Here is a 13,648-nt window from a genome sequence, read left to right as displayed (position 1 = left end):
TTTATTTTTAAACCTTATTAAATGGAATAAGATCTCTTGAATATTTTCATTGAGATATTATTCCTGTTCTGATTAAGAATTACACCAATATATTGAATGAAGGTGATTGGATATTACTGCAAGTAGTTGGGCTAAAGATGCTTGCTTACTGTTTTGTTTTTATTCTTAGGCGTTTGGATGCAAACCATATCACATCTGTGCCTGAAGACAGTTTTGAAGGTCTGGTGCAACTGCGGCATCTTTGGCTCGACGACAATAGCCTAACTCGAATCCCTATTTATCAACTGAGCAAGCTACCTGCACTGCAAGCCTTGACACTAGCATTAAACAAAATAACTCACGTACCCAACTTTGCATTTGCAAATCTCTCTAGTCTAGTTGTCTTGTAAGTGGAAACATTATAAATGATATATCTATGAAGCTTTATTAAAAATTAATCATGCAATGTACATACAACTGCAAATATTATATCATCATTGGGCTAATGAAGAGTTAAATGTATATTTTGTGCAATAAAGGGAATGGAATCCTTTTGATATTTTGCTCTATCATATCTAATGGCATACTTGAGTCCCTTGAAATAATTTTAAATTCAAGTTTGTTGGATAAATCTGGGTTGCAATTAATTAGGTTTCAGTAATCTATTGTTTATGTTTTTGAGTATTAAATCAATTGCTCAGTAGTGGTATGGATGTATGTAGTACAATGAGAGTTCAGACAACACCATTAATTTTATGTGCACAAACAACTTGGCAAAACTGTAAATCATATTGCCTTCATATTCCACTCACTTGACCTTTAGTTTGCTTATATAATTTAATTTTCTTTTTGAACCCAAATAACACTCATTAGCTAGTAATATTGTTGGATTTGAATGTATGCCACAGATCTATGCATATAACCTTCCAACCTTGAACATTTTTTCCGCTAGTTTTCCCACTGGTGATTCTTTATTCATTTACAATCGTTCATTCTAATAACAGTTAAATATTTTGAAATAGGGTGGCACAATATGCATGCCAAGGATAAATATATAATATATTACATAATCAGTAATTCATTGAGTTTCTTCTCCACTTTTTACAAACATTTCTCAGATGCATCGAGTTGAAAGAATATGAAATGGGATGTGCTATTTTGCACTATGCAATTGTATCGATGCTCGAAGATTCCCATTGCTAGTTTGGAATTGTAAAATTTTTCTTCATGTTCTCATTTTAAAACCCTTCAGCTGAGGGATGACATACTGTGGAGGGCCCCTTAAAAGGAAATAAACAGTTCTAAAACTGGCACCGCGGATGTTTCTTCTATGCATACTGGAGCCACCTATCTCTTAAAACACCTACGAAAAGTGAAATGAGCTATTGGGAAACTGGTGAAGATTAATTAAGTATATGATGATGGGTTTGCATTTATGAAAAAGACAGTTCATCCTCAAAGTTGAGACTTCCATCCCTCCCATATGCAATTACTAATTTTTCAATGCTGTTGAACCCTATGAATAGGGGTTTGAAACAGCCAGTTGTGGAACTAGAATGAAAATGAACCTTTGGAAGTCTACAAAGTACAGGAATATAAAAATTAATTTGGAATACAAATATGCTTGTACATGGGGTACAGAATAGTACAGCGTGGGAACGGGTTCTCCGGCCCACTATGCTTGTGCTTAACATAATGCTCAATTAAATTACATCTCTTATGCTTGTACATGTCCATAGCCTTCCATACCCTGCATGTTGATGTATTTATCTAAAATTCTTTAAAATACCTTTGTCATATTTGTCTCTGGCAGCACATTCCAGTTATCAGTGTTTTCCAGAGATACATTCTTCTGTATCTTCTTAAACTTTTGCCTCCTCATCTTTAATGTATGCACTCAAGTATTTGAAGGTTGTACGTAAGAAGTTATAGGTATAAACTTGGCATAAGTTCTCAAATACCTGACAGACTTTAGGGAACAATGCTTTTGCAAAGATCAATATTTGGAGTATTTGTTCCAAATGTAATAACTCTTGAAATAATTTAATCTAGAATTTGATAAGGGGAAAAGTAGCTCTCAATGGAAGAGCAAACACGAGGAAATCTGCAGATGCTGGAAATTCAAACAACATTTGGCCCCAATTTCTTTCAGGTTTCTAGCAGAGTACACATAGTTCTTTATGACTACCTAGTTTTGCTTCATGTAAGTTGAAACATTTTAGTCTGAATATGATGCCAAATAGATTTTCAATCTGATGTAAATATTTAATTTGAAAATGCTTTCCTTGGCCTTCAGCAGTTTGATCAGTGAGCTGTGCTGAGCTTTTAACATGTTGAATCACTTCAGAATAGTATTAACTTTTGGGGATGCTATCATGGGATGACTGTTTTCCCATTTCTCAGGTTTTCAATAGATGTTGGGAAAGTTCTCCCTATGTTCTGTTGCGAGTTTTCTAAACTAAGTGCACCAAAACTAATTGTGCACTTATATTGCTGTTTCTGAAGACTTTTCTCTACTATGTGATTATTACTTCTGTGGCACTGGACTATTTCAAATATGTTGATGTGTAAAGAGATTGTAATGCACAAGTGCATTTTTGTCATTTTAATGCTGATCTTCCTGCTTTCTCTATTGTTCAATTGTTTTTAGACATCTTCACAATAATAAAATTGACACGATAGATATCCACTGCTTTGATGGGCTTGACAATCTAGAGACACTGTAAGTACTATTTTTATTTCCTTTTGGCCTTCCGGCTAAGTAACCAAAATTGTACAGTTGCAGAAAAACAACCTAGATAACTTGAATGTTTGCTGAAACCACTTCACTTATACTGAATGTTTCTTGTTAACCTGTTGAGTTTTAATGACCTCTAGATCTTGTCATTTGTAAGAAATGGGCAGCATTATCAGGTTTTGAAAAATTGGAATCTTTCACATGATATAATGCTCAACTTTTTAAAATGGAGCTTTTTAATAAAAAATTTCACTGAATGTTAATGTTTGATTGACTTCAGCAACATATTTTTATTCTTGATTTTCTATTTTTTTACATAATCTTGCAAGTACTAATTTATTGATTGCACTTTTGTCCTTTTTAAATTGAGTTCAAGTTTTTTTATTGACTTATAACAAGTAAAGAGCATGCCCTTCCTATCATACATCCACATGCATTTTTTCATGATGCACAAAAAAATCAATATTTAAATCTGAATTAGTGACAGATAAGGGTGGACGTTCTCAGCTGGTTCATGTTACATTTCAGATTTATGATCTGACATCCAATTCTCATAAATGGGAAGCCTGAAGTACTAATTCTCTCCTCACAAGTATTATCAATCTTCAGTATTTACAGTATTTTTCAGTTTTATTTCAGATTTTTAGCTTTAATGTTGTTTTGCTTTTGAATTTCAATGGTGCATTCACCTTGGTTAAAATTGCTGGATTTTTTTTCCATTTAGTCAGTGTTCATTAAACTTGCGGTGATGAGAATTATTATTAAATAGCAGTTTCTGCTTTTATTTATTAGGGACTTGAACTACAACAACCTAATGGAGTTTCCTGAAGCAATCAAGTCTCTTCCACATCTGAAAGAACTGTGAGTTCAATATCTTGTTTACTTATTCGTCTCTCTGGTGCCATGGTCAAGGATGCTTTGTACCAAGTGCAAAGGGAGGGTGAGCAGCAAGCACTCATAATCTATGTTGGTACATATGGTATTGATAATAGATAGGATACTGGTGGGGACATTTGGAGAGTCAAGTAGAAAGCTAAATGCAGGACCTCAATGGCTGTAATTTCAGGACTACTTGTGCCACGTGCTCATGTCTATAGGAGACAGATGGACATGTTGGCTAAAGGGTTGGTACAGGAGAGAGGCTTCAGATTTTTAGGTCATTGAGATCTTCCCTACACTAGAAGATCATGATGTTCCACCTGTATTGTAGCAGGGGGAGGGGATGCCTTGCAAAAATACACTTGCAGGAAGGGTTGCTTATCCTAATTTGGGAAGTATTTAAGCTAGAGAGATGATGTGAGAGGAGAGTGGTGCTCTTGGTTTTGGAAAGATAGTGTATCAGAGAGAGAGATTTATTCATGGAGAAAATAGAACAGCATATCTAGTGAGAAGGCAAGTATGAGAGGACTAGTAGGTTTTACTGCATTTATTTCAATGCTTGCAATCTTGGATAAGTTGGTTTAGTTGAGAAACAATTTATGTCTTAGACCAGAACTTGCTGAAAAATGTAGTTCTCTTATTTAGACCAACTTCAAACATAGGATTCCTCATGGACTTTAACATGGTGGTGTAGCGGTGTGCTACACGCAGCGCTAAAATTACGACACGGAGTCAGTAACTGCAGTCGAAGGAAAAAACTTTTTTCGAAAACTTCAGCCTCACTTTTAAGCCTCCCTCAACCGGCCCCCCATGGCGCAGAGGCTCCAAAGCTCTGTGCTCGCAAACCCCCGTAGGCTATCTAATTGTGAGCAGGTTCGGATGTGCCAGGAAATGGGTCGCCACAGTGGAAATATTTCAGGAAATATAAGTGATTAGTGCCAGATATGTGCTTGTTCCGTTTCTGTTTGATTTTTTTTGTGCTGGGAGAAGGGATTTGAGGGTTGATGATCGTGCTACCATTGTCTTCTTTCTTGGTTTCAAAACAACCCAGAGAATACTTTGATAATAAATAAATTAACCAAATGATTTGTCAAACAGTACAAAGTTAAGATGGCATCTGACCAAGATAAAATGTAGCGGCATTTGGCTATTTTTGAGGAGTTAGCTTACAAACAGAATCAGAATCAGGTTTATTATCACTAGCATGTGACGTGAAATTTGTTAGCAGCAGTTCAATGCAGTACATAATATAGAAGAGAGAAAAAAATAATAAAAAAATAAGTGAATCTATTACATTATACTTATATTGAATAGATTTTTTTTTAAATGTGCAAAAAAAAACCAAATACTGTATATTAAAAAAAGTGAGGTAGTGTCAAAGGATCCAATGCCCATTTAGGAATCGGATGGTGGATGGGAAGAAGCTGTTCCTGAATTGCTGAGTGTGTGCCTTCAGGCTTCTGTACCTCCTACCTGATGGTAATGGTGAGAAAAGGGCATGCCCTGGGTTTTGGAGGTCCTTAATAATGGGCACTGCTTTTCTGAGACACCGTTCCCTGAAGATATCCTGGGTACTTTATAGGCTAGTACCCAAGATGGAGCTGACTAGATTTACAACACTCTGCAGCTTCTTACGGTCCTGTACAATAGCACCCCCCCCCCCCCATGTCAGCTAGTGATGCAGCCTGTCACAATGCTGTCCATGGTGCAATTATATAAGTTTTTGAGTGTATTTGTTGACATATCAAATCTCTTCAAACTCCTAATGAAGTATAGCTGATGTCTTCTTTATAACTACATCGATACGTTGGGACCAGGTTAGGTCCTCAGAGATCTTGACACCCAGGAACTTGAAACTGCTCACTCTGTCCACTTCTGATCCCTATATGAGGATTGGTATGTATTACCCTTTCTGAAGTCCACAGTCAATTCTGTCATCTTACTGATGTTGAGTGCCAGGTTGTTGCTGCGGCATCACTCCTCTAGTTGGCATACCTCACTCCTGTACGCCCTCTAGTCACCACCTGAGATTCTACCAACAATGGTTATATCTTCAGCAAATTTATAGATGGTATTTGAGCTATGCCTAGCCACACAGCCATGTAGAGCAGTGGGCTAAGCAGACACCCCTGAGGTGTGCCAGTGTTGATTGTCAGCGAGAAGTATATGTTATAACCAATCCACACAGATTGTGGTCTTCCGGTTGTGGATCCAATTGCAGAGGGAGATACAGAGGCCCAGGTTCTGCAGCTTCTCAATCAGGATTGTGGGAATGATTGTATTAAATGCTGAGCTATAGTCGGTGAACAGCATCCAGGCATAGGTGCTTGCATTGTCCAGGTGGTCTAAAGCCATGTGGAGAGCCTTTGAGATTGCTACTTATTGTGGCGATAGGCAAATTGCAATGGGTTTAGATCCCTGCTAAGGTAGGAGTTCAGTCTGATCATGACCAACCTCTCAATGCATTTCTTCACTGTCGATGTCAGTGCTGCTGGGTGACAGTCATTAAGGTAGCCCACATTATTCTTTTTAGGCACTGGTATAATTGTTGCCTTTTTGAAGCAAGTGGGAACATCTGCCCGTAGCAGTGAGAGATTGAAAATGTCCTTGAATACTAGTTGGTTGGCACAGGTTTTCAGAGCCTTGCCAGGTACTCCATCGGGACCTTCCGCCTTGCGAGGGTTCACTCTCTTTTAAGACAGTCTAACGTTGGCCTCTGAGATGGAGATTACAGGTTCATCAGATGCAACAGGGATCTTCACAGCTGTAGTTTTGTTCTCCCTTTCAAAGCAGGCATAGATGGTGTTGAGTTCATCTGGTCGTGAAGCAAAGCTGCCATACATGCATATTGGGTTTTACTTTGTAGGAAGTAATGTATTGCAGACCCTACCAGAGTTGCCATGCATCTGATGTCATCTCCAGCCTCATTCGAAATTGTCTCCTCACCCTTGAAATAGCCCACCATAAATCATTCCTGGTTTTCTGGTACAGGCCTGGGTCGCCAGACTTGAATGCCATAGATCTAGCCTTCAACAGATGACGTATCTCCTGGTTCATCCATGGGTTTTGGTTTGGGAACGAACAGTCTTTATAGGCACACCTTCATCCACACAGGTTTTAATGAAGTCAGAAACAACTGCAGCATACTCATCCAGGTTCGAAGATGAATCCCTAAATACAGTCCAGTCCACCAATTCAAAGAAGTCCTGTGCTCCCCTTGTCCATACTTTTTTGGTCCTCACTGCTGTGCTGCAGTCTTCAGTCTGTGCCTATACTCAGGGAGTAGAAGTACAGTCAGGGAATCAGACTTCCTGAAGTGAGGGTGTGGGATAACACGGTAGGCATTCTTGATGGTGGTGTAGCAATGATCCACCGTGTTGTTTCCTCTGATATTGCAAGTGATCTGTTGATGGTAGTTGCTTAGTGATTTTGTTTCAGACTGGCCTGGTTAAAATCTCCCAAAACGATGGTGAAGGCAATAGGGTGCGCTGTTTCGTACATGTTGATCCCATTGCTCAGATCATCTAAAGCCTGCTTGACATTGGCCTGAGGTGGAATGTAAACTGCTACCAAAATGATCCCAGAGAACTCCCATGGTAGGTGAAAAGGATGGCACTTAACTGCTAGATATTCCAGGTCTGACGAGAAGAATTGGGACAGCACTGATATATTTGTGCACCAAGAAGAGTTGATCATGAGGCAGAGTCCTCCTCCTCTGCTTTTGAGAGACTATAAATCTATCCTGGCAGTGTATCATAAATCCATCGATATGGGAGGGGCTAACCAGGATTCTGTGAAACAAAGGACACATGTAGTTCTAATGTCCCTCTATTTCAGCACCCTAGCTCTGTGATCATCACCAGAGACTGCACATTCACCAGCAAGATAGTCGGTATAGGGAGTTTAAAACCCTGTTTCCTTAAACGCACTTGTAACCCTGTGCTCTACACCCGCGTTTCCTCTGAGGTATCCTACGTGGGCGCTTCCGAACAGAATCAGTGTAGTTTCCGTCAGTATAGGCAGTGATAGTTTGTTTAACCGCATTAAGACATCTTTGTTGACTGTACTGACCTTGGAAGCAGTTGTGATTTTTAGCCGTATCAGACTGAAATTCAATATTTAATCGCATCCATTGAGAGTACTGCTGCTACTCATGTCACGCCTAGGTGCACCGGAAGATTGAGACAACTGTTCCAATAACTTCAATGAAGATAACATGAGGACCTTCATAGATGAATTACAGTAGTGTCTGAAAGCAATAAACGTGGTAGATTTGTGATTCTGCCAATAAATTTAGCTCATTCTCACAGTGTCCTGTGACAATAACTAAAGCTAATTGTATATTGGAATTTTCTGAAAGATCTAAAGTAATGTGAAATACAAAAATAGTCTTGGACCTTTATAAATTGGAATAAATAAATGGTGTATTTTTTATAATGTGTGTACATTTAGTTACTTACCTGCTGATTAAACTATCAACGGTTCAGAAGAGCATTCAGAATGATGGAGTAGACATATGAATAATGATTATGTCAGCTACATTAGAAGTTAATGTTATCTAGTCCCTTTAGAGGCACAGTAGTCACAAAATTCTGAAAAGCTTTTCTTCGTTCAAAAGACTAGAACCATAGACGGAGCACAAACTGAAAAATCAGTGGAAGTATTACTTCAGTAAATTTATGGAACACACTGAATGCATGCCATCATCTTATTGTTAAGCAAATCTCATGTATTACTTTTTGGAAAGAAATTTTAAAAATTCCTAGATGTAGTTTTGAAACACATTCGTCCCACTCTTCTAAGCTCTAGCAGATACAAACCTAGCCTGTCCATCCTTGCCTCTTGACAACCTGCCCATTTCAATTATTAGTCCAGTAAACATCCTTTGAACTGCTTATGTATTCACATTCTTCAATTAAGAAAATCATCACTACAGGAGCTCTCCACAGTAATTAGCTGAAGTTTAACCACACCTTTTTCTCCAATTTCTATATCAATAAATAATACTTGCTAGCTTTTCCAATTATGTGATGTGCCTGCATAAGAGTCTTTTAAGAACATAAAAACAGCAGCAGGAAAGTAGGCAACCTGGCTCCTCAAGTCTGCCCTGCCATTCAATAGAATAATGACTAATCTGCATAAGACCTTGATGTCTCTCCTGTGCTAGCTCCCCATAGTTTTTATTTTCCTAATCTTTCAAAAATGTATCCATTTTCCCTTTATATACTGATCCACATCACCCCTACCATGATCAAGCATCCACAACCCTCTTGGACAGAGAAGTCTAGCAAGAAATCATTCCTTGCAAAAAGTAGTTAGCCCCTTAATTGTGTGATTATGTCCTCTCAAGATATTCTCACTGGTGAAATTATTTTGACATCTACCTGGTCTTTCTCCAGAGGGCCTTATATGTTAAGGTAAGATCACTCGCATTAGACCTCATTTCTGTAGCCATTCATGATAGGACAACCCTCTGCTCACAGGACATAGCCTGTTGTATTTTCTTTGACCAGTCTCCATTGCCCTATAGGAGTGGAGCAATATTGTATGCAATCCTTCAGGTGTGGCCCTGTAAAGCTGTAACAATCCTTCCCCTAAACTCCAACCCGTTTGCAATAAAAAATCTGTGCTATTTGCCTACCTAACAACTTGCTGCACAAACTTGCCAACTTTGTATGATTAATGTACAAAACAACTAGGTTATTCTGTAGTTAGGGCTCATTCTCCATTCGATTTCTTTTGCCAAATTGCATAATTTTGCACCTTCCTATATTAAATTACAATCACCATGCTTTTTGTCTATACTTAGCCTTCCATGTGCAGGATCCAATTATTCTCAATGCTGCCTATTTGTGTCATTGGCAAATATGGGTAATTTGTACTGTCTCTTCCTCCAAGTTATTAATAAAAATCATAAATGATAGGGAGCCAAGAACCAATTCTTGAAGCAGTCCATTCCACACAGAAAGAGACCCATTTGTATTTTATGCAACAACTGATCCATGTTAAAACTGTTCCCCTAATGCCATGAACTTTTATCTTGCACTCATATCGTTTGTGAATCTGGTAACTGCAGCGAGCTTGGGAGAAATAGGTAACTTTTAACAGTAACACTAACTTGTATTTGCATATCTTTCTACCCAATAATTTCTATGTTCATGTGTTCTTCAAGACTGTTTTCAATCGTTATGGTACACAAGTCAAAAAGCTGTTATCTAAAACACCAAATACAAACATAGAGTACTAAACAGATTGAATTACTGGGTAAACAAAAGTAGTATTGCAGTTAAATTTACCTGTTCCTTGGTTTTGTTTGACAAATAGTTATATAAGTTTTGGAATTTCATCTGGTCAAATTTAGAGACTGAGAAATGTGTGGTATTCTATTTTCCCTTAACATTAATGAGCTTAAAACTGACCTGTGTTTTACTTGATTCAGTGGTTTCCATAGCAACAATATTGCAGTAATTCCAGATAAAGCTTTCAGTGGGAATCCTTTGCTTCGGACCATGTAAGTAGAATTTTACTCACTCAGATTCTTTCCATTTTGCTTTAAGTTTGCTTTCTGGTAGGTTAGCTGACAGGTTTCTTATTTTTCAGACACTTGTATGATAATCCAATCTTGTCTGTGGGAATTTCTGCTTTCCAGAATCTGTCAGAACTCCAGTCTCTGTGAGTACAAGTTTTATTTCATATTTTTCATGCTTTATATTCCTCACAAAGTACACTACCACTGAGTTACTACCACCAGAGTAATCCTATCAGTGCAATTTCCCTGCAATCAATTAATTCATGTCTATCAATTCACCTTTGATACTCCTGCCTCTTAATTACATTAGAGTCAGTTTATAATGCCCATTAACCTGATAAATGTGTATTACAAATTGACTCTAATGTAATTAGCTAACAGGAGAAGTAGCAGTACATCTTGATGTTGGAGCAAACCAGAGCACCTAGAAGAAATATGGTTACAGGAGGAATGTGCTAGCTCCAGATACCAAAGATCAAAATGGACCTAGTTTACTGGAGTTGTCCAGCAGCTGCACTAATGCTGTATCACAGCACAGCTTCTGATTAATGTTATCTACTGTTATCTCAGGCATGATAGCTAACTCACCAAAACTTGAGAGACTTGGTGAAATTTAGACATTTCTGGCTCTTTTAACTCACAGTGTAAGCATGCTCAAATAGTAAGATTCCATTTTTTATTACAAGAAATACTTGGTGATATATTTTGCCACATCTTTTTTAAGTTAGTTTCAGAGACTGTAAAGCAACTGTTCCAAAGTATAAGACCGTAGACCATAGATACAGGAGCAGAATCAAGCCATTTGGCCCATTGAGTTCGCTTCACCATTTCATCAAGGCTGATCCAACAATGCTTTCAGCTCCGGTCTCCTGCCCTCTGCCTTAAATATAGACAAATACTCCACAGCTGTTTGTGGCAACAATTCCACAGATTCACCACTCACTAGCTTAAGAAATTCTTCCTCATCTCCATTCTAAAAGGACACCCCTCTATTCTGAGGCTATGTCTTCTGGTCTTAGACTCTCCCACCATAGGAAACATCCCCTCCACATGCACTCTATTAAGGTCTTTCACTATTCAATAGGTTTCAATGAGGTCACCCCCCATCCTTTTGAGGCATCAAATGCTCTTCATATGACAAGCCATTCAATCCCAGAATCAATTTCATGAATCACCTGTGAAACCTCTCTAGTTTCAGCACATCCTTTCTAAGTTGAGAGCACCAAACTGTTCACAGTACTCCTAGTGAGGTTTCACCAGTGCTTTATAAAGTCTCAACATTACATAGAAACATAGAACATAGAAAACATACAGCACAATACAGGCACTGTGGCCCACAAAGCTATGCTGAACTTGTCCCTATCTTAGAACTACCTAGGCTTTACCCATAGCCCTCTATCCTTCTAAGCTCCATATAGCTATCCAGGAGTCTCTTAAAAGACCCTATCGTTCCCGCCTCCACCACCGCCACTGGCAGTCCATTCCACGCACTCACCACTCTCTGCATAAAAATTTATCCCTGACATCTCCTCTGTACCTACTTCCAAGCACCTTAAAACTCTGCCCTCTCGTGGTAACCATTTCAGCCCTGGGGAAAAGCCTCTGACTATCCACAAGATCAATACCTCTCATCGTCTTGTACACCTCCATCAGGTCACCTCTCATCCTCCTTTGCTCCAAGGAGAAAAGGCCGAGTTCACTCAACTTATTCTCATAAGCCATGCTCCCCAATCCAGGCAACATCAATGTAAATCTCCCCTGCACTCTTTCTATGGTTTCCACCTCCTTCCTATAGTGAGACAACCAGAATTGAGCACACTCCAAGTGGGGTCTGACCAGGGTCCTATGTAGTTGCAACATTATCTCTCGGCTCTTAAACTCAATCCTACAATTGATGAAGGCCAATGCATCGTATGCACAGAGTCGACCTGCATAGCAGCTTTGAGTGTCCTATGGACTCGGACCCCAAGATCCCTCTGATCCTCCACATTGCCAATAGTCTTACCAATAATACTATATTCTGCCATCATACTTGACCTACCAAAATGAACCACCTCGCACTTATCTGGGTTGAACTCCATCTGCCACTTCTCAGCCCAGTTTTGCATCCTATCGTTGTCCTGTTGTAACCTCTGACAGCCCTCCACACTATCGCCAACACACCAATGACTTTGTGTCATCAGTAAATTTACTAAACCATCTTTCCACTTCCTCATCCAGGTCATTTATAAAAATGGGAAAGAGTAGGGATCCCAGAACAGATCCCTGAGGCACACCAAGTCACCAGCCTCCATGCAGATTATGACCCGTTTACAACTACTCTTTGTCTTCTGTGGGCAAGCCAATTCTGGATCCACAAAGCAATGCCCCCTTGGATCCCATGCTTCCTTACTTTCTCAATAAACCTTGCATGGGGTATCTTATCAAATGCTTTGCTGAAATCCATATATACTACATCTACGGCTCTACCTTCATCAGTGTGCTTGCTCACATCCTCAAAAAATTCAGCCAGGCTTGTAAGGCACGACCTGCCTTTGACAAAGCCATGCCTACTATTCCTAATCACATTATGCCTCCAAATGTTCATAAATCCTGCCTCTCAGGATCTTTTCCATCAACTTACCAACCACTGAAGTAAAACTCACTGGTCTATAATTTCCTGGGCTATCCCTACTCACTTTTTTGAATAAGAGAACAACATCCACAACCCTCCAGTCCTCTGGAACCTCTCCTGTCCTCATTGATGATGCAGAGATCATTGCCAGAGGCTCAGCAATCTCCTCCCTCACTTCTCACAGTAGCCTGGGGTACATCACGTCCAGTCACAGTGACTTATTCAACTTGATGCTTTCCAAAAGCTCTAACACATCCTCTTTCTTAATATCTACATTCTCAAGCTTTTCAGTCCACTGCAAGTCATCCCTACAATCGCCAAGATCCTTTTCCGTAGTGAATATTGAAGCAAAGTATTCATTAAGTATCTCCGCTATTTCCTCCAGTTCCATACACACTTTTCCATTGTCACACTTGATTGGTCCTATTGTCTCACGTCTTATCCTCTTGCTCTTCACATACTTGTAGAATGCCTTGGGGTTTTCCTTAACCCTGTCCGCCAAGGCCTTCTCATGGCCCCTTCTGGCTCTCCTAATTTCATTCTTAAGAATCCTTCCTGCTAGCCTTATAATCTTCTAGATTCATATCATTACCTAGTTTTTTGAACCTTTCATACGCTCTTCTTTTCCTCTTGACTGGATTTACAACAGCCTTTGTGCACCACAGATCTTGTACCTTACCATCCTTTCTCTGTCTCATGGGAACATACCTATTCAGAACCCCACACAAATATCCCCTGAATGTTTGCCATATTTCTTCCTGAGAAAATCGGTTTCCAATTTATGCTTCCAAGTTCCTGTCTGATAGCCTCATAGTTCCCTTTACTCCAATTAAACATTTCTCTAACTTGTCTGTTCCTAACCCTCTCCAATGCTATGGTAAAGGAGATAGAATTCTGATCACTATCTCCA

General features: G+C 39.2%; 1 protein-coding gene across 2 annotated transcripts in view; it reads left to right on the top strand.

Moving 5' to 3' along the window:
- lgr4 (leucine-rich repeat containing G protein-coupled receptor 4) overlaps positions 1–13,648 on the top strand; it is a 175,978-nt gene that overhangs the window by 144,044 nt on the left and 18,286 nt on the right. For both annotated transcript variants that reach the window (XM_059975998.1, XM_059975997.1), the window contains exons 5-9: positions 170–385; positions 2,630–2,701; positions 3,509–3,577; positions 10,035–10,106; positions 10,196–10,267. In XM_059975998.1, the coding sequence (XP_059831981.1) occupies positions 170–385; positions 2,630–2,701; positions 3,509–3,577; positions 10,035–10,106; positions 10,196–10,267 (501 nt within the window). The remainder of the gene's footprint in view (positions 1–169; positions 386–2,629; positions 2,702–3,508; positions 3,578–10,034; positions 10,107–10,195; positions 10,268–13,648) is intronic.

Source organism: Hypanus sabinus, chromosome 7, assembly GCF_030144855.1.
Source record: "Hypanus sabinus isolate sHypSab1 chromosome 7, sHypSab1.hap1, whole genome shotgun sequence".
NCBI classification, from domain to species: Eukaryota; Metazoa; Chordata; class Chondrichthyes; order Myliobatiformes; family Dasyatidae; genus Hypanus; species Hypanus sabinus.
This window is presented reverse-complemented; position numbering and strand designations above follow the sequence as displayed.